Source organism: Anomaloglossus baeobatrachus, chromosome 5 (assembly GCF_048569485.1).
Source record: "Anomaloglossus baeobatrachus isolate aAnoBae1 chromosome 5, aAnoBae1.hap1, whole genome shotgun sequence".
NCBI lineage: Eukaryota > Metazoa > Chordata > Amphibia > Anura > Aromobatidae > Anomaloglossus > Anomaloglossus baeobatrachus.
In genome coordinates, this window is record NC_134357.1 from 27,818,544 (window position 1) to 27,841,084 (window position 22,541).

At 43.3% G+C, this 22,541-nt stretch overlaps 1 protein-coding gene across 1 annotated transcript in view; it reads right to left on the bottom strand.

Moving 5' to 3' along the window:
* LOC142310726 (ovostatin-like) overlaps positions 1 to 22,541 on the bottom strand; it is an 89,588-nt gene that overhangs the window by 56,373 nt on the left and 10,674 nt on the right. The window contains exons 5-19 of the mRNA XM_075348351.1: positions 21,737 to 21,757; positions 21,238 to 21,406; positions 21,027 to 21,111; positions 18,969 to 19,095; positions 15,913 to 16,027; positions 15,586 to 15,701; positions 12,877 to 13,035; positions 11,915 to 12,145; positions 9,219 to 9,276; positions 8,937 to 9,079; positions 8,276 to 8,425; positions 6,159 to 6,329; positions 4,171 to 4,309; positions 3,433 to 3,532; positions 1,094 to 1,325 (exon numbers count right to left, since the gene is read on the bottom strand). Of these exons, the coding sequence (XP_075204466.1) occupies positions 1,094 to 1,325; positions 3,433 to 3,532; positions 4,171 to 4,309; positions 6,159 to 6,329; positions 8,276 to 8,425; positions 8,937 to 9,079; positions 9,219 to 9,276; positions 11,915 to 12,145; positions 12,877 to 13,035; positions 15,586 to 15,701; positions 15,913 to 16,027; positions 18,969 to 19,095; positions 21,027 to 21,111; positions 21,238 to 21,406; positions 21,737 to 21,757 (2,016 nt within the window). The remainder of the gene's footprint in view (positions 1 to 1,093; positions 1,326 to 3,432; positions 3,533 to 4,170; positions 4,310 to 6,158; positions 6,330 to 8,275; positions 8,426 to 8,936; positions 9,080 to 9,218; positions 9,277 to 11,914; positions 12,146 to 12,876; positions 13,036 to 15,585; positions 15,702 to 15,912; positions 16,028 to 18,968; positions 19,096 to 21,026; positions 21,112 to 21,237; positions 21,407 to 21,736; positions 21,758 to 22,541) is intronic.

Consider the following 22,541-nt stretch of genomic DNA (forward strand, 5'->3'; position numbering starts at 1 on the left):
GTAGTGTTCATGCAAAAGTGCCTATCTTCTGCCCTCCTGCTTTTCTTTAGGCACCCCATAAAACACTAGGAAAGTTCTCCACCAGACCCCTAGCTGCAGTCTTGTCTTCCCAGTGCAGTGTTTTTGGTTCTACCTAAAAAAAATCCAACGCTGTAAAAAAACAAACAAGTTTTCTACATAGTAAGAAGTATCTGTGTTTGAACGGAAAAAAAGAGTACTAGTTTTCAGGTGCAGCAGATCATTTACCAATATGGCCAGTCGATGCCAAGGAGGACACCAACCAACCACTCTACTCTCGCTAGGGCATATAGCTAGGGTAGTAACCTTCTTCGCCACAGTGAAAAAAGCCTTTCTATGACTCTGATTCCCACAAATCCCATAATGAAAGAGGCATAGTGTGTAAGCAACTCAACTTTTCAATCCAGAAATATAAGCATATGATCTGGAAGCCCCCTCACCCTAGAACTAAGGGGTACTTTACACGTTGCGACATCGCTAGCATCGGCTAGCGATGCCGAGCGCGATAGTACCCGCCCCGTCGCACATGCGATATGTGGTGATTGCTGCCGTAGCAAACATTATTGCTACGGCAGCTTCACACGCACATACCTGCTCGGCGACATCGCTGTGACTGTCGAACTATCCCTCCTTCAAGGGGGAGGTGCGTTCGGCGTCACAGCGACGTCACCGCGACGTCAGTAATCGGCCGGCCAATAGAAGCGGAGGGGCGGAGATGAGCGGGACATAACATCCCGCCCACCTCCTTCCTTCCGCATTGCCGTCGGGATGCAGGTAAGGAGATGTTTGTTGCTCCTGCGGGTTTACACACAGTGATGTGTGGAGCTGCAGGAACGACAAACAACATCGTACCTGCAGTCGACCCGACATTATGGAAATGAACGACGCTACACAGATCACCAATTTTCGACGCTTTTGCGATCGTTTATCGTCGCACCTAGGATTTACACGTTGCAATGTTGCTACCAGCGTCGGATGTGCATCACTAACGACGTGACCCCGACGATATTTGGGAAGCGATGTCGCAACGTGTAAAGCCCCCCTTAGGAACACACAACAGATGGCGAATCCTCACCTTGGCACACTTGTTCAAGTAATTGGAAACCACAACTTTTACAATCAGGATTTCTCCTCGGACAAAGGAATATGGAAGAAAGTCGGATACAAAGAACTCCTGGAAAGAGGTGAAGTTGGCCGGCTCCTTGCTCATTCCAAAACCAGTGGCAGAACCAAAACAGACAGAGTCAGCTTTCCACTGAGTGATAGTGCCAGGAACAACCAGAGGTAAATAGCCATGGCCATTTTCACTACAAGAGATTAAAAATAAACTTACTTCTTTATACAGAATAATTCCCAGAAACCAATTAGATGCAATTGATTTTACTATAGTTCAGTGTCTTATGCAGATAGAGCAAGAATCGAGAAATTTTCATCAACATATTGTCAGATGGCGTTGTGTCAGACTAATGCAGCACCAACTAATGCCCTAATGGAAAAAGCAATTTCAAGCAAGGTTGTGCTCATCATGTGTAAAGATGGACCTTTATCACATACTTGACATTATTTTATTCGTATGCAAGTAGCCTCTTCAGAGAGGAACATGTCAGGCACTCTAGAGCCATATTCCCAGGGAAACCACATGTCTATAAGTCTACCTGTCCTAGCCTGCTGCTCTCCAGAAGCTGTTCTTCTGTAAGTGTTCAGACATCTTCTCAGTCCCCCTGATATCAGTTTAGACTCGTAAAGCCCTCCATACAAATTAGACAAAGGCTGGAAGAATGATTTGACTGACAGCTATCTCTCCTGAATCCCCCCATACTCAGCAAGGAGTTCCCTATGATAGAGGCTGTCACACTACTGACAGTGGCTTAAAATTATTGTCCACTGACATTCAGCATGCCGGATCCTTCTCTATCCCAACATCACCTGTCTAGAAAGTCTGGAAGACCCCATACATATTAGACTGACCTCTGATATAGCTGTGTTTGACCCAATTTAGTCTAATGTGTATAGGGTCCTTAAAAGAGGATTCTCATCGTCTTATCTGCCTCTGGCTTCTTGCTTTCCAGAGGTGGCACGCTCCTGGTCAGACTCCACCTGGAATACTGTGTACAGTTATGGGTGCCCCAATTCAAGAAAGACCAATTTTTTTGGAGCAAGTCCAGAGAAGAGGAGCCAAGATGGTAGAAGGTAGAATGTCATATGAAGACCGGCTAAAAGAACTAGGAATGTTTAGTTTGCAAAAGAGAAAGCTAAGAGGAGACTTAATAGCGGTCTACAAATATCTGAAAGGAAGTCACAGTGCAGGGGGAACCACCCTATTCTCATTAGCACAAGGAAGTACAAGAAGCAATAGGATGAAACTAAAAGAAAGGAGATTCAGATTAGACATTAGGAAAAACTTTCTGACAGTGAGGGCAGTCAGGGAGTGGAACAGGCTACCACGGGAGGCAGTGAGGGCAGTCAGGGAGTGGAATAGGCTACCACGGGAGGCAGTGAGGGCAGTCAGGGAGTGGAATAGGCTACCACGGGAGGCAGTGAGGGCAGTCAGGGAGTGGAATAGGCTACCACGGGAGGCAGTGAGGGCAGTCAGGGAGTGGAATAGGCTACCACGGGAGGCAGTGAGGGCAGTCAGGGAGTGGAACAGGCGACCACGGGAGGTAGTGAGCGCTACATCAATGGAAATCTTCAAGTGGGAACTGGATAAACACATAGCTGGGATGATTTTAGAAAACCTGCACTCGCAGTGGGTTGGACCCAATAGTCCTCGAGTCCCTTCCAACTTTACCATTCTATGGTTCTATGATTCCTGAAGATTGACAGTTGGGTCAGCAGCATGGTTGCAGTGCGGGTCTGAACTGAATTATTTTTGTTATACAGCTGCAGAGGTAGTTTTGACTCTGCAGTACTGGGGGAGCGCAGGGGGATGACACTCACCGGATTCATTGATCCCGCCATGTTAAAGCAGGAGCTTGCATGTTCTAAATCTTAGAAGCTGCAAGTGGCATGTGCCCTTGTGAGTCACACGGATACCTGGTCCATGTGGAAAACACCATAAGTTATAATGGCTACATGTGGTATCCTTGAAAACAACGGATGCCACCCGTAATGGGAAAATACTGACGTATGAAGGAGGCGTAAATTAGAAAGACATCTGAAAACCCATATGTGCTAAATCCGATACGCATCTATCATTCATTAAAGGTGTTTTAGAATTAGAAATACATGATAACACGAGACCAGTCAATCGCCGGTGTTTGGAACGAATCTATAATACGACATGTGAAGAGGGAGAAAAGCAGCCATGTTTTTTTAATTATGGGCAATTCCTTTAATGATTAAAAAAAAAAAAATACATTTCAGGGGATGAATACCAAAACTGTTGACGGTTACTATCAGTTATTGAATTCTTACGTAATATAAACTTTATCAAACCACCATAGTTCAGGAAAACTTGTTCGAAGACTTTGGATCTCAGCAGTCGCACCGCTATTGGTCGTTGTAGTCATTGGACCTGACAAAAAATATATATATATATATATATACACATTGTTACAAAACATTAGCAGATCCATCAGTGAGCTCCTCTGATAGCGGGATCCGTAACCCTTATCTCTTTCCAGAGTGATCTCAGCAGATCTATATCTAGAACTGCTCAAACTTTAGCTCTGGAGAGAAGAGATAAGGGTCACCGATCTGGCCATTAAATGGGGATAGTTATTTCTAAGACATTTATGGTAAATCCACAGGTCATGCCATACATATCTTACAGATGTGTGCTCCACCTTTGACACCTGCATCTTTTTCGAGAACACGGATCCATGGTCCCACAAGGCTCTTCTGCTGTCAGTGGAGGGGTCGTTGTGCATGTGTGGTCCTCTCCATTGACTTCTGGGCAAGTTACAAATATAAAGCTAGTTCAGCTATTTTTGGGACTACCATAGAAGTCAATGGTGAGAGTCCAGAGTGTGCTAGAACCTCTCAACCAGCAGCAACTATGGGACGGGGATCTCCACTTTCAAGGTATGTGTGTATACCAAAAGCTTGGACACGCATCCTTCAGAAATTTATGGCATAGCTTGTGGAAATACCAATGACCTAAAGGATGTCCATAATGGAGCCAAAGAAATGATTGTGTGAAGATTGTATTACCTTCCGTGGTTGTAAACATTGGGCGAAATGTATTCATGAAGGCACCATCCCATGAAGTTATTCCTCCAAAATTATAAGGCTGCCCACATACTGTAGGTTTTGTTAATGATGTATTTGTAAGAATAAGCAGGCCGATATCCTGAAAGACAGAATCAAACGCGTATCGCCATGGCATATGGATGACAGAAACAGACAACACGTCAGCACCAACCAATGTCTGTTGATGGTCCATGCAATACTTATGTCCTCTTGAGCTTCCATACCCATGGCTGTTATTGGATAACACCATGAGAAAGGGTCGCTTTGGCAGCCAGACGTACTAATAGGCTATCAGCTTCTAAACTCTCTTGGCCTGGGTTGTCTGTTATTGACATGTGTGCAATGGCACTTTGATGGCAGAACTTGGACTTTATGGACTCACAGAATTTCCTAGGCCCATGTGTTACCAACTGTGGCAGCAGGTTGTGTCAAGAAAGGCACACCAACTAATGAGGGAAGTGTGGTTTGATGAAAACTCCAGTCACCCGCAGAGGTGCCAAATAGTTCCATTATGTATTTCTAAGGATAAAGCCCAACCAACAGCCAAGGATACTACTATAGTCATCCAAGGAGGAACACCCCTTACTCTTGACTTAGCCTATATGTCAGCAGGTGGGGAAACTTATGGGTTAAATTCCCCCCAGGTTGACTTTCTCACCCACAATTTTGCTGTTCAAGTCATTGAGGTTAGCATGGATAATTTCCTGTGTTATTTACATCCGGGGTAGCGGCTCATCCCAATGTGTGCCTTGGTACTAGGGGTGTAACAATCACAGTCGCAGAGGCCCAAGGGCAAAGTGAGCACGCTGACCCTAGCACCTATTTTAGATGAATGTGCATCCAAAATGCATTGCGGCGCAGAGACCAGTTGGGGCTCTGTACTGAAATACATGCTGCTAGCCAATCAAAGGCAGGTGACATCAGTGTCCCAGGCATTGAAATTGCATGGCAGTGACATCATACTTTGCAGTAGCAGGCACGCCAATGTGAGCTGCCAGCCACTCCACTGGTTACGATGTTGGATGTCACATGACGTGGTAAGGAGGGAGTAGAATTTTTTTTGTTTTTTTTTGCATTAGAGGCATAATGGAGAACATATATAACAGGAAGGGGCCCAGGATGGTGACATATATACCAAGATAGGGAGACATAGTTTCCAAGAAGGGGCCCAGGATAGGGGAACTTATATATGTCCTCCATTCTGGTATACAGTATACCAGGATAGGTGTCATATTTACCAGGAAAGGGCCAAGGAAAGAGGAACATATATACCAAGATTTGGCCCAAGATCAGAGACATATATATATGGAAGGGACTCAGGATGGGGCACATAACTACATAATGAAGAGGAGTGGAGGGCAACATGTATATCTTCATAGGATTTAGAATGTTACAAGAGGCTCATTCATCTGACCAACATGCGAGAGAGGAGGCCAGGTCCAAATTTTGCACCAGGGCCCATCGGACTCTAGTTACACCACTGTTTGGTATATAGATTGACGGCCTCTATCTTCAAGAGGCTAATAAAGTATATTAACATTGAAACTATTAAAACGTTTCTACCCTGTACTCGGCTATTTAAAAAACTTTAAAATAAAAAACTGAAGGTGAAGGACTTGCTCATCTCTCTCGATATTGCACAGGCTTTGAAATCCAAACATAAACATGCTCTATGCAACATGGCCGACCCCATCCTATGAAAGCTACTAATGACACTTCTTTAGAGAAATTGCACCAAAACGTTTATGTACTTATTCTTTATAAGTCTTGATATACTCTGACTTATTAATCAGATGCATACAATTTTTTTGCAATAATTTGAAGCAAGGAAGAGAAAAATGAGAAAATGTCTAACATTTTTAGCAACATGTGCCAAATTTATCATATTGTGTGCTTCACTGACTAATTTAGGACAATTTATGCCTGTCCAGATAAGGTTTAATACTCACGGTCAACTGCTGGGTGGAGTCTCCTTCATCGGGGAAGCCGACAGGTGAATAGTACACACCATTGAACTTGATATGCTTATTTGAATCAATACAAGGAGGATCAGGTGGAGCCACGTTGTATCCTTCATAGTAGTATCCATACAGATTGGTGTATTGGAGAGATGAATATACCTAAAACACATCAAGATAGTTTCTTCAAAAACCGTAGTCAATAAGACAATTGCAGTCAAATAAGTGCAATGTCAACCAAGGTCAACCAGAAGACAATAACCTGGAGAACACTTTCAATCAATATAGACTATGCACAAGTCCACTTTTGTTTTTTTATGTAGAATATATTCTGCTGATAAGATGCTGACAAGTAATTGACTAACTTTGGTGGATTTTTGTGGCCGATTTATAGAGTATAGACTCATTGGAGGATCCTTTGATATTATGGTGGCCAGTTTGATAGCATTTATCATGTGAAACCTAAACATTTCTGGAAGCAAAGTCCTCATTGATCTCATATCAGTTGACGTAACTTCAACCAGAATATTTTCAGCCGGTGGTGGCCAACCAATGAATGTCTGTCTCCATCGGAGAATGGTTCACTTTTGCAGCAGAAGGCTCCATTACATGCTGCAACTTTGCAAACCAGGGAAAAACAATTGGTAATTTGGAAACACATTGCCGAAAATCTGACGGACATGAAAATTCTTATGGCTGGTTGGAAAGAGTCTCATCCCAGCCATCATTTTTTGCCCGGCAATGTGTGCTAGTAAATAAGGCCAAATGTAATTATTTTGGAAGGTGGCATGATTGATTAAGATCAATGAGGAATGAACAAATTGTGTGGACATTTTCTATAGTATATAGACCAAAAGAGTATCTGGGGAGGAGATTTTCCAAAAAGGTATCACAGAGGTTACAGTTATTAGGTCATTTAAGGGATATTTTTACTGGGTGAGGAAAGATGCAGACACAATCGAGTGTATTAATAACCTGAACATGTTGGAATCCACATTGCTCCATCGTTTCTTCTCATGGGATATAAGTGGCCTCCAAAGATGTCTGTCAGAAGCTTACTCCCCTCTCCCTAGTAGGAGCATTCATGATCAGCTAAGGACAGGGCGTCAGAAGATTTAGTCTAGGTCTATGGCCTTTTTCATCTCTCATCACTGTTTTACTCTATCGTTCAGTTCATCCAGAACAAGAACAACAATTTTGGAGCCATGGAGACAATAATTAAAAAAGTGAAAACATTATATCATGACTGTGGGGTCTGGTTGTAGAAGGTCGCAGTGTTTGTCAACACAAACTGCTCTCTTACATTCTCTTTTTCTCTGCTAGGGGTTTATCCCTTTCCCTTTAGGACCCTTCAGATTCCCTCACCTTTCAGCTGTTAATCATCAGTACTTCCCTTTGTGTCCTTAAATACTGTCATACCCATTGGTTTTTGCTGGTGATAGAGTTAAAAACCCCTACAGGCCTTGGATGCAATCAGTTGGCTTGTATTCATCTGAAGGAAGATTGTTTGTTGCTGTACTTCTCCCCGAGTCCTCCTGGAGGTAAGTTGTTCATATGCTTTCCTCTGTGTGGCTCCCGGTGTCTTCTTTAGAGCTTAGTAGGGTTGACTAAGTGCTCATCCCATACGTTTCCTTCCTAGGACCCAGTTCAGGGTCAGCCAGGGCCAGGTATCCTACTCGGCACATAGGTGGGGAACCTATCTAGGGTTGTCAGGGGAGACAGGGGCCAGCCGAAGGTTTGATCATGGGTTACATCTCCCCTTTCCCTAGACACAGGGTTTCCTTTCCCTTTCCTGTCACTGTACGCGTGGTTCTTCCCCATACCTAGCGTGACAGACTGCTGGTGCCTACAGCTTTTATGTTTTTTTATGTATCGATAGCAAAGTCAACAATACAGGCAGTTTCTGAGAGATAGAACAAAGAATTTGCAAAAGGGAAGATATGAGTAGAAGAGATCGTCAGTGCGTTACACTATTCGCAAATAGATTAAGCTTAGTATGAGAACATTATCTAAACTTTGTAGCTTTCAATGTACAAAAAAGTTCTAACAACTGAAAGGTGGAGCCCATGTGCTATTGGTAAATCCTCCACTTTTAGATATATTCTTACCATTTCAGGTGTAAGAGACTGGTCTTGGCCAAGTAGTAGAAGGCTTGAATCGTAGACCCTCACAAAACACATGGAACGTGATTCTGATAAAATTTCCAATTCTATAGAAGAACCTGGTTTTGCTTTGTCTACTGAGAATTGCAAGGCTGCCTAAGAAAAAAAGACATTAATATTGAAATTAAGAATGGTGTCACTTTTTTTTATACAACCGCCTCTGCTTTATAACACCAACATCTTGATGTTAAGTGAAGAACAATTTGGCTAAAAATTGCAAAGTTAGTATCAGAGTTGACTTGTGAGTGCTCTATTTCCAGAGCTATCTCTATCCTCTATGTATCTACCCTCTACTGTATTAGTTCAAACTAATGCACAACATGAGACGGATGAGGCAAGCCATGTTCAGTCAAAGATCGAACGACAAAATGTTCCTGGAAAGTCAACATTCCACACATTATATCTATTAAATCAAGCTTAAAGAGCTTGACAGGTACTTCAGTATTGTTGGCTTTTCCTTAGGGTAGGTCATCAATACCAGATCGGTGAGGGTGTGACCCCTGGCACTGTCTATGAACAAAAACACTTATAAAAGTTGCTAATGAGATCTTGAATGGGTCTACAGTTGACTTTGATGGCTGATGGATCACATAGAAATCATCATTACCTTGTTACGGAAACATTTCTCAGTTTTAAGGTTAATCTTATGTAGCACAACCTCTTCTTTCAACATGTGGTAGACAACAACATCAAGAGCTGGAACATGGTCTGGAGTTATATCTACAGTGATGGTGAATTCTCCTTGTAGAGCTGAAAAGTGGAGTAGAAATGGACCAGTCAATACCGTACATATAGAAAGAGGCTAAAGTTGGCAGAATCATTGACCTATGCATAAATAATTTTTTATTATTGCATTTCTTTAAGTCAACCAGAAAATAGTGACACTTACAGTTGGTCAGATCTACTGGCACGCTGCCCGAGTCTATGATATTTGCCCTTGACATCACCTATGGTAAAACAAAGAAAAACAACAGAATTGATCAGAACTTAAGAGTCATAACATGTAGGTCAGTGTACATTTTCCTCCCAGCCTTTATACTCTACAATTTAATATTTCTTCATTTCTTCTATTAATAATGTTTTACAAATCTAATTCGCATTGAATTTTTAGGAGTTTGCTGAACCTTGCAAATTAAAACTCGCCGTAAGTTAAGAAAAATTGCCCATGGCTAATTTAACGGAGGTTTTGTATCATCCAGAGAAGCTCATAAGACCTCGGGGGTGGTGCTGCTGGGTGAATTTAATTTTGAGGAAAAATGTGACCAATTTGTGCAATTTCAAATTTCAATAGATTCAGTCATTTGCAGTTTTAATCAATTTTTTTCCCCAAAAGTCCAATTTAGACTAATTTTCTTGGATTGTTAAAAGGGGTTATCTGCCACTTAACCTAATAGGAAAAAAAGCCTAAGGTCTTATTGGCAGGCAGTTGCTAATTACCGTATTTTCTGGATTTCCCCCAAAAATGGGTGTAAAATGGGGGTGAATGTTACAATGCGGATATGGCTTACCGGGGTGGCAATGGTGGAGTGGGTCATAAGAGGCAGGGTCGGCAATATTGAGGGTGTCACTGCAGTGTTGCAGCGGCAGCAGGTGCCTGATCTGACTACGGGCATTATTGAGTCGCCCGTGGTTAACACGGTGAACTTAAAAAAAAATAGCTGCGGAGGCGGCATGAGTGCAGATTGATGCGATGGACGTCAAGAAAATGGCTGCAGAGACCCTTCTGCGCACTTGCCACCTCCGCGGCCATTTTCTTAAAGTCCATCACGTCAACCGCCGGTGATCAATGGAGCCTGCATTTAGATCAAGCAACCGCCGCCACAGCGACACCCTGACATCTCGTCATGTGACCCTCCTGAGTCGCTCCACTGCAGTGACACCCCCGCAGCACGCTGACAGATCAATGGCACCCACCGCTACGACACCCTCGAGGTCGAAGCATTGCCAACCCTCCGTCCACTGACCCTCCTGAGACGCAATATCCCCTCCTCTGAGCCCGCAGCATTGCTGACCCTGATTCCTGTGACCTTCCTGAGGTGCTCCACCACCGCCGCACCACCTGGTATTCATTAGGATTAAGACACAAGGATTATAAGACGGACCCCCATTTTAACACTAAAAATTATTTTTTCCTATTTTCTTCCTTTAAATTTGGGGTGCATCTTATAATCCGGGGTGTCTTATTAACCGAAAATACGGTATCTTCCTGTTATTCCCCGTGGAGATCTCTCCCTGCTCAGGTGGTGATTCTCCTACTAGTGGTGACCTCAAAGCAGCTGTTACTCTTCTCTATTGATGGGGCGTCAATACAGCAAAACAGGCAAGTACTTAGCAAGTACCTGCCGCTAACTGCTTAGCCCAAAAGAAAAAAATTCCTAAGTCCCAGGTTTTTTTTATTTCATGTCAAATAAAGGCTACGGGGGAAACTATGAATTTTTGATATTTTAAATAAGGCGTTTTCGTCCAGAATGACAACTTTCAGAAACTAAATGTGAACGTGGGACATCCGAAATCCCAACTGTGTAGCCAGTTTTAGAATTAATTGGTGATCCAATATAAAATCAAATATTAGAGATAAGCCTTTTGATGATTGAACTGTAGGGAAATTTTGCAAATTTTCTGTTAAATTAGTTGTATCATCAGAAACAACCCCTTTTAGGTAGTTTATTTTGTAGGATATCTGGACCTTGAGTCATCCATCAATCCTGGGACTATAGTACTCAACTGAGAAGTGGCACAGTGTCTAGTTGTCACGTCTCTTGCTACTTCTGCTTCGATCACCAGACAATGCCACATTCCCGCCGTGGACAGTGCTGGTGATGGGAGAGGAGTCAGGGGCTCTGGTGGGCGCAGGCTCTGCCCATTAGCTAAGCTGAGTTTCACTAGGACCTGCAGTACCACTAGTTGACTCTGGTGGCATGTGCCTTCCAGCTGTTACCACCTTTCAGCCAGGTCCAATGAGAAGGCACCACACACTTCTTATTCCTCCCCCAGACAGCTATAGTCTTGTAGTTTACTGCTGACTCTCTGGTTCACTTCCTGCTTTTGTACTATTGATTTCCATGTATTAACCTCTGCCTGCTCTCTGACTACTCTCCTGCCCAATGTTTTTGTACTTCGTTGCCATCTCCAGTTTGCCCTTAGCCTGATTACCTGACCACTCTCTTGCCTGCCAATTTTGTCCATGTTTTACCTCCTGGTTTGGACCCTGCCTGGCGGCTACTCTTCTCTGAATTGCAGTCTTCCATAGGCAGCGACCTCCTGGGCCCTGTAGTAATTCCAGATCCCTGTACAGGGGTTAAAGGGTTTTGGGCCATTGGAATCCTGTTGAGTGGGCGGTTAGCCACTAGTCTGTCCGTAACAGCCATCCTAAGTCTGTGGACCCGGGCAGACGTCACATTAGTTCCTACATGCATTTGTACCTGGTGAATATATTTTTAGGCTTCTACCGTCTCCAACGAGACAAAAACAGACCTGAACTAAAAAGGTTGCTAAATCTTCAAGATGTTTAACCATTTGAAGGTTTTTAGTTATTGTCATCTCCATAACCTATAGTATCTGCCCCCCTCAGCCATCAATACTCACCATGTAACTGAAATTTGCAGAGGTTTCACCTTCTTCAAGACCGGACTGACCAAATATGTACTTGACTGTAAAATTATATGTTTGTTCGCACTGAAGCTCCTCTTTAGGGCCATCTATCTGCACAAAGCTCCCAGATCGAGAATAGAACCGTGTGATTGAGTAGTAGTCATTGGAATAAGTGGGCACAACATAGCTGTAATCATAACATTGTGCAGAATTTTTGTAAATCACCTGAGAACAAGTAAAGAAGAAAGACAAGTCAAGACCATTTTGAAAAAAACTGTATCTTAAGGCCAAGTCTTATATGTAATCATGCACTGGCCCTACGTTGGTTGGTGCCCATGCATGACTGGCCCTATGTTGGTTGGTGCCCATGCATGACTGACCCTACGTTGGTTGGTGCTCATGCATGACTGACCCTACGTTGGTTGGTGCCCATGCATGACTGACCCTACGTTGGTTGGTGCCCATGCATGACTGACCCTACGTTGGTTGGTGCCCATGCATGACTGACCCTACGTTGGTTGGTGCCCATGCATGACTGGCCCTACGTTGGTTTGTGCCCATGCCTGATGGGCCCTACGTTGGTTGGTGCCCATGCCTGATGGGCCCTACGTTGGTTGGTGCCCATGCATGACGGGCCCTACGTTGGTTGGTGCCCATGCATGACTGGCCCTACGTTGGTTGGTGCCCATGCATGACTGGCCCTACGTTGGTTGGTGCCCATGCATGACTGGCCCTACGTTGGTTGGTGCCCATGCAGTACCTTCTATTTTGTCCCTATTATAACCAACACCAGTGTTGGTAATTACAAGATACCATTATTATAAATGGTGCATTGACTGTACAGGTGGGAAACCTGTTAGAAATATTGCATTTGGGCCCAGGGATTCAAATGGCATCTCTGACCCTTACCAACAAGAAACCATGCAGGTGAACATTGTTGAATCTCATCTGCTCACCTGAATATTGGCCGATGATTGCTCCAGATTAGATGTATCAATGTAGTCCTTCATTTTACCATTGGCATCAGTGGTCAAATTCTTAACAGTTATCCCATTGACTTGCAGTTGTATTATCTGGCCACTCAGTGGATTTCCAGCACCGTCTACTGCAACAGCCTAAAAAATTACACACAGAGGATATTGTAGAAAGTGAAAATCAGTTAAACAACAATTGGAAAAGCCCCCCCCCAAAAAAAAAAACAAAAAAAAAAAACAAACCACGGATAAAATTACTTTTTTTATAAAACAATTTATGAGACATGACCTAAAGATTCTTTGTTATTCTGGTGGGTAATGTCCTCATAGGTTTGGATGGCTGTGGATTGTGGGTGGGATGGGGTGAGCAGGTATCTGTGCTTCTATAGTTTTTCAGTTATGGAAATTATACAATAAATCCATAGTTATGGTGAATGCAGCACCAAAACCTTTAAACCTTTCTAAAATCCATTCAAGAGAATCTGTCTAAAGGTTTTTACCGGAATCTGAGAGCAGCTGTCACGAGTGTGCAGCGTCAACAGATTACATCTTGTGTTGGAGTGGATTTACTTTCATTTGATGCTGAAAGGGGTTAATGACTCTTTTCTTTCCTGCTGAGATTACTCAGAGCCTTAATCACAGCTGTGGCATCTTGTCATCCTGCCAATATGTTTACCCACTGCTGGATTTATTCCATGCCAGTGATAGAATCTTTATCAAGAGCATTTTGAAGGAGCTAGTCTCTGGAGTAGCTGAGGTGTCGTTTCAGTTGCAGCTGTGAAGTTTCCTGCTGAACAAACCTAGTAGTGTTATTTGTTGTGTCTTACCCTACCCTGTCTGTCTTACTTTCATTGTATTGCTTTATTGTAGTAATGGAGTAGTGGGACTAGTGTCTCATTGATCTACTCACTAGTCAGGGTAAGTTCAGGATCAAAGTGGGCCTAGGCATGCAATGGTGCATGGGATAAAGGACATTAGGAAGCTTAGAGATCAGTCACAGGTGGGTGTGAAGTGGTGACCCCTCTCCCTATCACCAGGGCATTCCTCTACATCATCCATGGCTTTCCCCATGTGTGTTTCGCCGAATGTTAGGCATTCCCTTTCCCCTACATGACAGCAGCATAATGTCGAGATAGAGACCCTGATTCCAATTATGTAACTTACTTGGCTGATTTCTGTAAATTTGATAACCCCACTAGGAGGACTAGTAAACCTGCTGCAAGGTATTCCTCCATATTCATGAGTTCTGTATAACCATGTCCCCACCACTGATTGGCAGCTCTCTGTGTACACTGTGCATAAGCAAAAAGCTGCCAATCAGTGATGTGGCCGGGGTTATGTAGAGCTCAGTATTCAGAGATCTGGTAGACCTGCAGCAGAGAAAACAGGTATTTAACTATTAAGTGACCCACAGGTAGAATCAGGGTCTCTGCCCCTACAACATGGTGTACTCAGAGCAAAACCTTAGTGACAGATTCTCTTTAGCTAGTGTGGCGCCCCTGACCTGGTCAGGCACCACTGAGTACTGTACCCATGCTGGGACAGTGCTACCAGGTAACCCTAAGGGCCGGAAAGAGGTGTGTACGCACAGACACATAGCAACCAGGTCTCCCACACCATTAGAAGGGACCCTTGGGTAGTCTCTATAGGAGGCTAGCCTTCAATTCTTTTCAAGGGGTGTAGCGGAGAGGCTGGGAGCTACAGTGCAGAGGCTGTCAGGAAGTAATGAGAGCCAGTATGGGAGTGGAGCGTGGTGGTTGCTAGGAGACGCAGACGCGCGCTCTCACCCTAGTCAGATCCTGCGCGCGTGTAGCGACAGTTGTCGGGGGAGAACGGTTACCAGTCAGTCAGAAAGACAAAAAGAGAGTCAGTGGAGTATGGGGACTGCTGCTGATTAGGCACGCACGGGGAACAGGTCCCTAGAGTAGACGTCCATTTATTGATCTGGTAAACCTGCCGGTGAGGGGGAACTACAAGTCCCTCACCAACCAACTAGAGTCCGAGCCTTAGCAGCAACGAAGGGGCCAATAAGGGGATTGAGCCTGGAGCCATCTCACTTGGTTCGCCTGCCGGCAAACGGGCCAAAAAGGGAGAAAAGGCAGTAGCGACTCCCTGGATGAACCCCACGGTACTTCAGGTCAGGGGTTATCCGAACAGAGAAGTGCAAGGAAGGCGAGTTAATGGTTACCCTTAGACCGGCCTGAAGGAACTCCTGGTTTCAACCTGGTTAATCTCAGCATCGCCCGGGTCAGATCACAAAAACAACTAAAGTGAGTAAAGATCAGTGGAAAGACATTTTGGACTCTGACTGGATTATTCCTGGACCCACTACCTCACACACCCAAGCCCCTGGGGCCAGCCTCACTCACGGGAGGCCACACCATCCGACTGCAGACTCCATCAGCCCCAGACGCTCGTTAAAATTTGCAGTGGCGGTCACCCATATCCCTGACCGCAAGCCGTGAGTGGCGTCACGACAAATTAAATAAACTAAAATTACCTGTTGCCTTGCCATATCGAACAAGAAAACCCTGTGGCGTTCCTGAAGGTGGATCAATGTCCCTGGGACGACCGGGCTTTACACTAGCTGTTCACAAGCTTTGATGATACATTTCAAAGCTAGAGGATTAGAACCAGCAGGATGGACATTGTTCCCCTAGAACCAAAGTGTTTCTTTAAGAACTGACTCACCTCTACATAATATGGAAGTCCTACTTTGAAAAATCTATCCATATTGTTATAAATAAAGCGCACACTGCCCATCTGGTTAGTAATGCTGATGGACTTTGTCTCCATCGTTTGGATTCCTATTAAAGAGAAGGAATGGAGATGAGATTAATATAATAGGTCACTGGTGCGATGCATTTATTGAGCTTCCATACATAGGCTAATAAATGTAAATCTGTATTATAAGATAATGATAAATCTAAAAGGATCTAATAACCAAGGATGATATGATCCAAAGCCAACATTGAATACAATCATTGAACCTGAACCTGAAGTCACTCCTCCACTTACCTGAGCCTTCTTCAGTCACAACTGCTTCCATACCAAGTGCCATATTGTGGCCTGACCTATCAAGTTGGAAGGTGGTCAGGTCAAGTTCTCCACTAAATGATCCATTGGAATCCAACTACAAGGCAGAATACATCATTAATATATTGCCAAGAACAATGGAGAAAGTCATATATACTCTAGAACTCTGCGCTCACATCAGTCCTCGACTTCTCTGCTTTTCTAGAGGGTAAAACTGTGGTTGATGCTGATGGTAGTGTGGTCAAAAAGCCATAAAGCCACTTAGAAACATCGTAGGTTTTATATTCGTTTCTCATTGGCATAATCCAAAAAATAATACTTGGAAATAATCTAAAATTTACCAGGACTATCCCAAATTTTTGGAAATTGTTCAGACATTCATGGTCGTGTTTGAGTATGGAAGGGGGAGTTCTTTATGAGAACCCATCACAAACGTAGACATTCTCATTTTGTTTTGGGTGTTCTTGGAGTTATTTTGGAAGGTGTGAGTGAAATACACAATTTTAACAACTGAGATGTTGAAAAATACAATATACAGTGGGTATGGAAAGTATTCAGACCCCTTTAAATTTTTCACTCTTTGTTTCATTGCCGACATTTGGTAAATTCAAAAAAGTTCATTTTTTTCTCATTGATGTACACTTTGCACCCCATCCCCCATCTTGACAGAAAAAAACAAATGTAGCAATTTTTGCAAATTTTTTAAACCAGAAAAACTGAAATATCACATGGTCATAAGTATTCAGCTCCTTTGCTCAGTATTGAGTACAAGCCCACTTTTAAGCTAGTACAGCCATGAGTCTTCTTAGGAATGATGCAGCAACAAGTGAACAAGTCCTGCACCGCCTGCTCTCAGATTACCTCCAGGTTCAGTGGCTCACGTGCTGATGACTGCCATATAGCGCTGGTTTGCAGGCGCAGCGTGCTGGTCGATAATGAGCAGCTAGGAGATCCAACAACAGGAAGATGAAAAATCGACCGCAAACAGCTGCTATGCCAAACAAATTCTTTTTTTATTCAAGCGTTCATTTCTACGGGACCCGTAGAAGTCTGGCTTACAGACGAAACGGCCGTCGTCCTTTGGAGGGACTCGCATCCCAGTCACCTCCCGCATTTTTATCTGCACCGATGAAATGAACGCTTGAATAAAAAAAGAATTTGTTTGGCATAGCAGCTGTTTGCGGTCGATTTTTCATCTTCCTGTTGTTGGACTTCTTAGGAATGATGCAACAAGTTTTTCACACCTGGATTTGGGGATCCTCGGCCATTCTTCCTTGCAGATCCTCTCCAGTTCCATCAGGTTGTATGGTAAACTTTGGTGGACAGACATTTTCAGGTCTCTCCAGAGATGCTCAAATGGGTTTAGGTCAGGGCTCTGGCTGGGCCGGTCAAGAATGGTCACAGAGTTGTTCTGATGCCGGCCCTTTGTTATTTTAGCTGTGTGCTTAGGGTCATTGTCTTGTTGGAAGGTGAACCTTCGGCCAAGTCTGTGGTCCAGAGCACTCTGGAAGAGGTTTTTTTCCATGTTATCTATGTACTTGGTTGCATTCATCTTTCCTTCAATTGCACCAGTTGTCCTGTCCCTGTAGCATGAAAACACCCCCCTGGCATGATGCTGCCAGCACCATGTTTCACTGTGATGAGGTACCTGGTTTTCTCCAAACATACCGCTTAGAATTATCACCAAAAAGTTCTATCTTCGTCTCATCAGAGCAGAGAATTTTATTTCTCATAGTCGGAGAGTCCGTCATGTGTTTCTTTGCAAACTCTATGCGGGCTTTCATATTTTTTGCACTGAGGAGAGGCTTTTGTCGGGCCACTCTGCCATAAAGGCCAGGGCATCACAGCTGCAGTGACAGCTGACTTTATGCAACTTTCTCCCATCTCCCTACTGCATCTCTGGAGCTCAGCCACAGTGATCTTGGGGTCCTTTACCTTTCTCACCAAGGCCCTTCTCCCATGATTGCTCAGTTTAGCTGGACGGACAGGTCTAGGAAGAGTTCTGGTGGTCAAAAACTTCTTCCCCTTAAGGATTATGGAGGCCACTGTGCTCTTAGGAACCTTGAGTACTGCATAAATTATTTTGTAACCTTGGCCAGATCTGTGCCTTGCCACAATTCTGTCTCTGAGCTACTTGGGCAGTTCCTTTTACCTCATGATTCTCATTTGGTGTGACATGCACTGTGAGCTGTGAGATCTTATATAGACAGGTGTGCGGCTTTCCAAATCAAGTCCTATCAGATTAATTAAACACAGCTGGACTCCAATGAAAGAGTAGAACCATCTCAAGGAGGATCACAAGGAAATGGAAAGCATGTGACTTCAATATGAGTGTCTGAGCAAAGGATCTGAATACTTATGACCATGTGATATTTCAGTTTTTCTTGTTTAAAAAAATTGCAAACATTTCTACATTTCTGTTTTTTTTCTGTCACGATGAAGTATGGGGAGCAGAGGGTACATGAATGGGAAAAAAATGAACTTTTTTGAATTTTCCAAATGTCTGCAATGAAACAAAGAGTGAGAAATTTAAAAGGGGTCTGAATACTTTCCGTACCCACTGTATAGTCATAGTTTATATAGTGCTATCATACAGTGCCTATATAGCACCACCATACCATGTCCAAATAACAGGACCAAGTGCCTATTGTGGTATGAAGCTTAGGCACTTAGCACCCTATGCACTCAATAGAGCGCCTTGATGGGCTTTCCTGTAGAGATGCAAAACGAATAAACATTTGTTGTTCATTTTCTCTTTTTTTATAGCGAGAGTCAATAGACGATGTAGGCCCCTCCATGCCCATACAGTGTATACATCAGCGGTTGTCTTAGGAGGTATGCGTAGGAAAACTCCCCTGCCGTACAGAAGAAGCTGCCATCAATATGATGGTTGTCGCACCAATTCTAGTTAGAATGAACTTTTGTTTCATATGAAATATTGTTGAATACTGATAGAATTTTTTCCTAAATGTCTTTTGCTCTAGAAAAGTTGGGTTATTCGTTACCATGAGACCTTATTTGTTATTAGTAGGACTTACTACTCCAGTGAAAGAAACGCAGAGGCCATCTGGGTTTTGGTGGCAGTCATTTCCCGAGTAATAATAGACCGGTGCTCTACAAAATCTGCCTGAGACTTTTCCGGGGACTCCTTGGCCATAGGTGTACCTAGGATAGAAGGTGGGAAGCTTCATCACTAGCCGACTTACAGTATCTAAAGTGTATAGGGGTCAATAGGTTTCAATGGAATTTGTAGTTCTGGAGTATTGAATCTCAGCCAATGTGTACGGCAAAGTTCAGAGAGAGACAGCAATCTCCTAGCCCTACACCTAAGTGGCCAGGTGTAGGGGCAAAGTTTGAGTTTTTTCATCCCAGTGACAAATATGTAACATGCCACCACCTACCATGTGCCACTGATTATACGGATGTGTCTATGTGGTGGATGGGCCTTCTGGGCCTCCTCAACTACTAGCACTGGTGGTGACCATCATATTTTCACTCCATACAGCTAATGGCCCATTTAAACAAGCTAATTATCAAGGAATGAGTGCTCATAAGAAAACTCATTTTCTACTATTGGCTAGCCTACACAAAACTGTAACAAAAAATTACCGTGACATTTGCTCCCCTAATGCGCTATATTTGAAGCTACTTGGCGCTAACTATTATTATTTTGCTGCAAAAGAAAAACGGACGTCATTAACAATGCAACGTCCGCTCCCCTAATGCGCTATCCCCTACCTATAAAGTTACTCAGTAGTAAGTACTATGGAAGCACAAGTCTGCACCAAAATGTGAGCATGGATGCTCAGAGCAAAATTAAATTGGGGTGTTCATGCAAGATATAAAAAGTGTTCCAAAAATACAATTGAGGAGTGGGGGGATTGTGGGTGATGGGGAATTAGAAAGAATTGCTGCTATGATCACAGTTTGAACACACAGACAAGCACACAGCACAGCAGACGATCGCAGGAGACAGGAACACAGGAGAGAGGGACACAAGAGACGGAGACGCAGGAGACAGGGACGCAGGAGACGGGGACGCAGGAGACGGGGACGCAGGAGACGGGGACGCAGGAGACGGGGACGCAGGAGACGGGGACGCAGGAGACGGGGACCCAGGAGACGGGGACGCAGGAGACGGGGACGCAGGAGACGGGGACGCAGGAGACGGGGACGCAGGAGACGGGGACGCAGGAGACGGGGACGCAGGAGACAGGGACGCAGCAGACAGGGACGCAGGAGACAGGGACGCAGGAGACAGGAACACAGGAGATGGAGACACAGGAAACATGGACACAGGAGACAGGGAAGCAGGAGACAGGGACGCAGGAGACAGGGACGCAGGAGACAGGGACGCAGGAGACAGGGACGCAGGAGACAGGAGCACACAAAACAGGAAAGCATGAGATTGGAACGCACGAGGCAGGAGAACCAGCAGGAATGCACTGGGAACAAATGAATTTTCCAACCCAGGAGCACACAGGGGACCACACAACTGCTCTGCACACCAGTTCTGAGGTAGCGATAGTATTCAGAGCAGAGATCGGCATTTTAAATTAATCTTTTTGCGACCGATTGTTCAGGAACTATCAGCCATTTGGTGCCAAAATGGTTAATAAACAAGGGTGATGCCGCGATCACCCCTTCCATATTTACTGCTGTGATTGGTGCTGTCTCAAACAACACCAAATCACAGCATGTCACATTGATTTTGATTTTTTTTTTTTTACAAACTTTACAGTAAAACTCTGTGATTGGGTGGTCTGTCGACCACGGAGCAATGTGTAATGATGGTATGCTGTTAGAGGCAGCAGCCATCTTAGCACAGTAACCTCGAGGTGTAACGTGGTGACCTGAATTTGTGGCGCCGTACATGTAGGGTGGTTTACGACAAGGCACGGTGGATGTAATGAAAGGGTCAAATACCCATTAATGGGCTTATATGCAGTCGATGGGCGGTCATTTATGGCTTACGGGATGCATCCTATCTAAAATGTAGAGCCCAAGCATTAAAATTGTTAGAAAATTCGACAGTAAAATAAATCTAAACATGAGGCTTTGTTTTAATGTATGTGTCGACTTTATCAGGCACTTACGTGGCATTAATGTTATATGCCATGGTCTTATCCAGGATGGTTATGGACTGGGGAGTCGATAATTCTACCTTAATGTTGGGTAAAACTGAAAGACGAGAAGATGGACAATGCTGTGATAATAATTCAATACAGATGAACTATTGGGATTTGTTGGCTACCACCCGTTTCCAAAAATGCCCTAAAGACAGGACTTCACTAAGCCAGTACATACCATATTCCTCAACACGGAATGATTTGGCAACGGTGTCACGAGACTCCCTTTCAATGTTTATCTGGTAATTTCCAAATTCTGGATCATCAGTTAGAATAAATGATAAGCTAAGTAAGCTAGTCGATGTCATCTGGTGCGTCCACTGATAGAGACGGTTTCCAGAAGGATCCTATTTACAAATCGTTAAATAGAAGAAAAGCAAGTTTTCCATAAAAAAAAAAAAATCATCAATATATCGTCACCTACTGGAACAATAGCACATTACAGTAAAATCTGTGATCAGTGAAGACAGGTTTAAGAGATAGCAATTCGTGTTAACGAACTTAAATGGCTGATGAGGTGACGTGGGAGGGGAGCTACATGAAGACACAGATACTACTGCAAGTTCTCCTGAAACACTTACTGTTCTCCATAGAACTCTATGAGCAGTAACAAAATATAAAGAAAAGGAGCATACACTGTCCATGCGCAATGTTCAAAGACCATTACATTTTCTTACCATTACGTAGATATTAGGATACTAAAGAAAAAAAAAAAAGAAAACAAAACATTAAAACTATAGTAAAAATTTTAAAATTACTATAATTCCTGCTTTCAATGAGCAAGATGCAGGAAAATGCTTAATACTAATATAACTATAAAACAGCAATAATATAAGAACATAACTACTATAATACTGCTCCCTATGTACAAGAATATAACTACTATAATATTGCCCCTATGTACAAGAATATAACTACTATAATACTGTCCCCTATGTACAAGAATATAACTACTATAATATTGCCCCTATGTACAAGAATATATCTACTATAATACTGCTCCCTATGTACAAGAATATAACTACTATAATACTGCCCGATGTACAAGAATATAACTACTAATATACTGCTCCTATGTACAAGAATATAACTACTATAATACTGCCCCTATGTACAAGAATATAACTACTATAATACTGCCCCCTATGTACAATAATATAACTACTATAATACTGCCACCTATGTACAAGAATATAGCTACTATAATACTGCCCCCTATGTACAAGAATATAACTATAATACTGCTCCTATGTACAAGAATATAACTACTATAATACTGTCCCTTGTGTACAAGAATATAACTACTATAATACTGCCCCCTATGTACAAGGATATAACTACTATAATACTGTCCCTTGTGTACAAGAATATAGCTACTATAATACTGCCCCTATGTACAAGAATATAACAACTATAATACTGCTCCTATGTACAAGAATATAACTACTATTATACTGTCCCTTGTGTACAAGAATATAACTA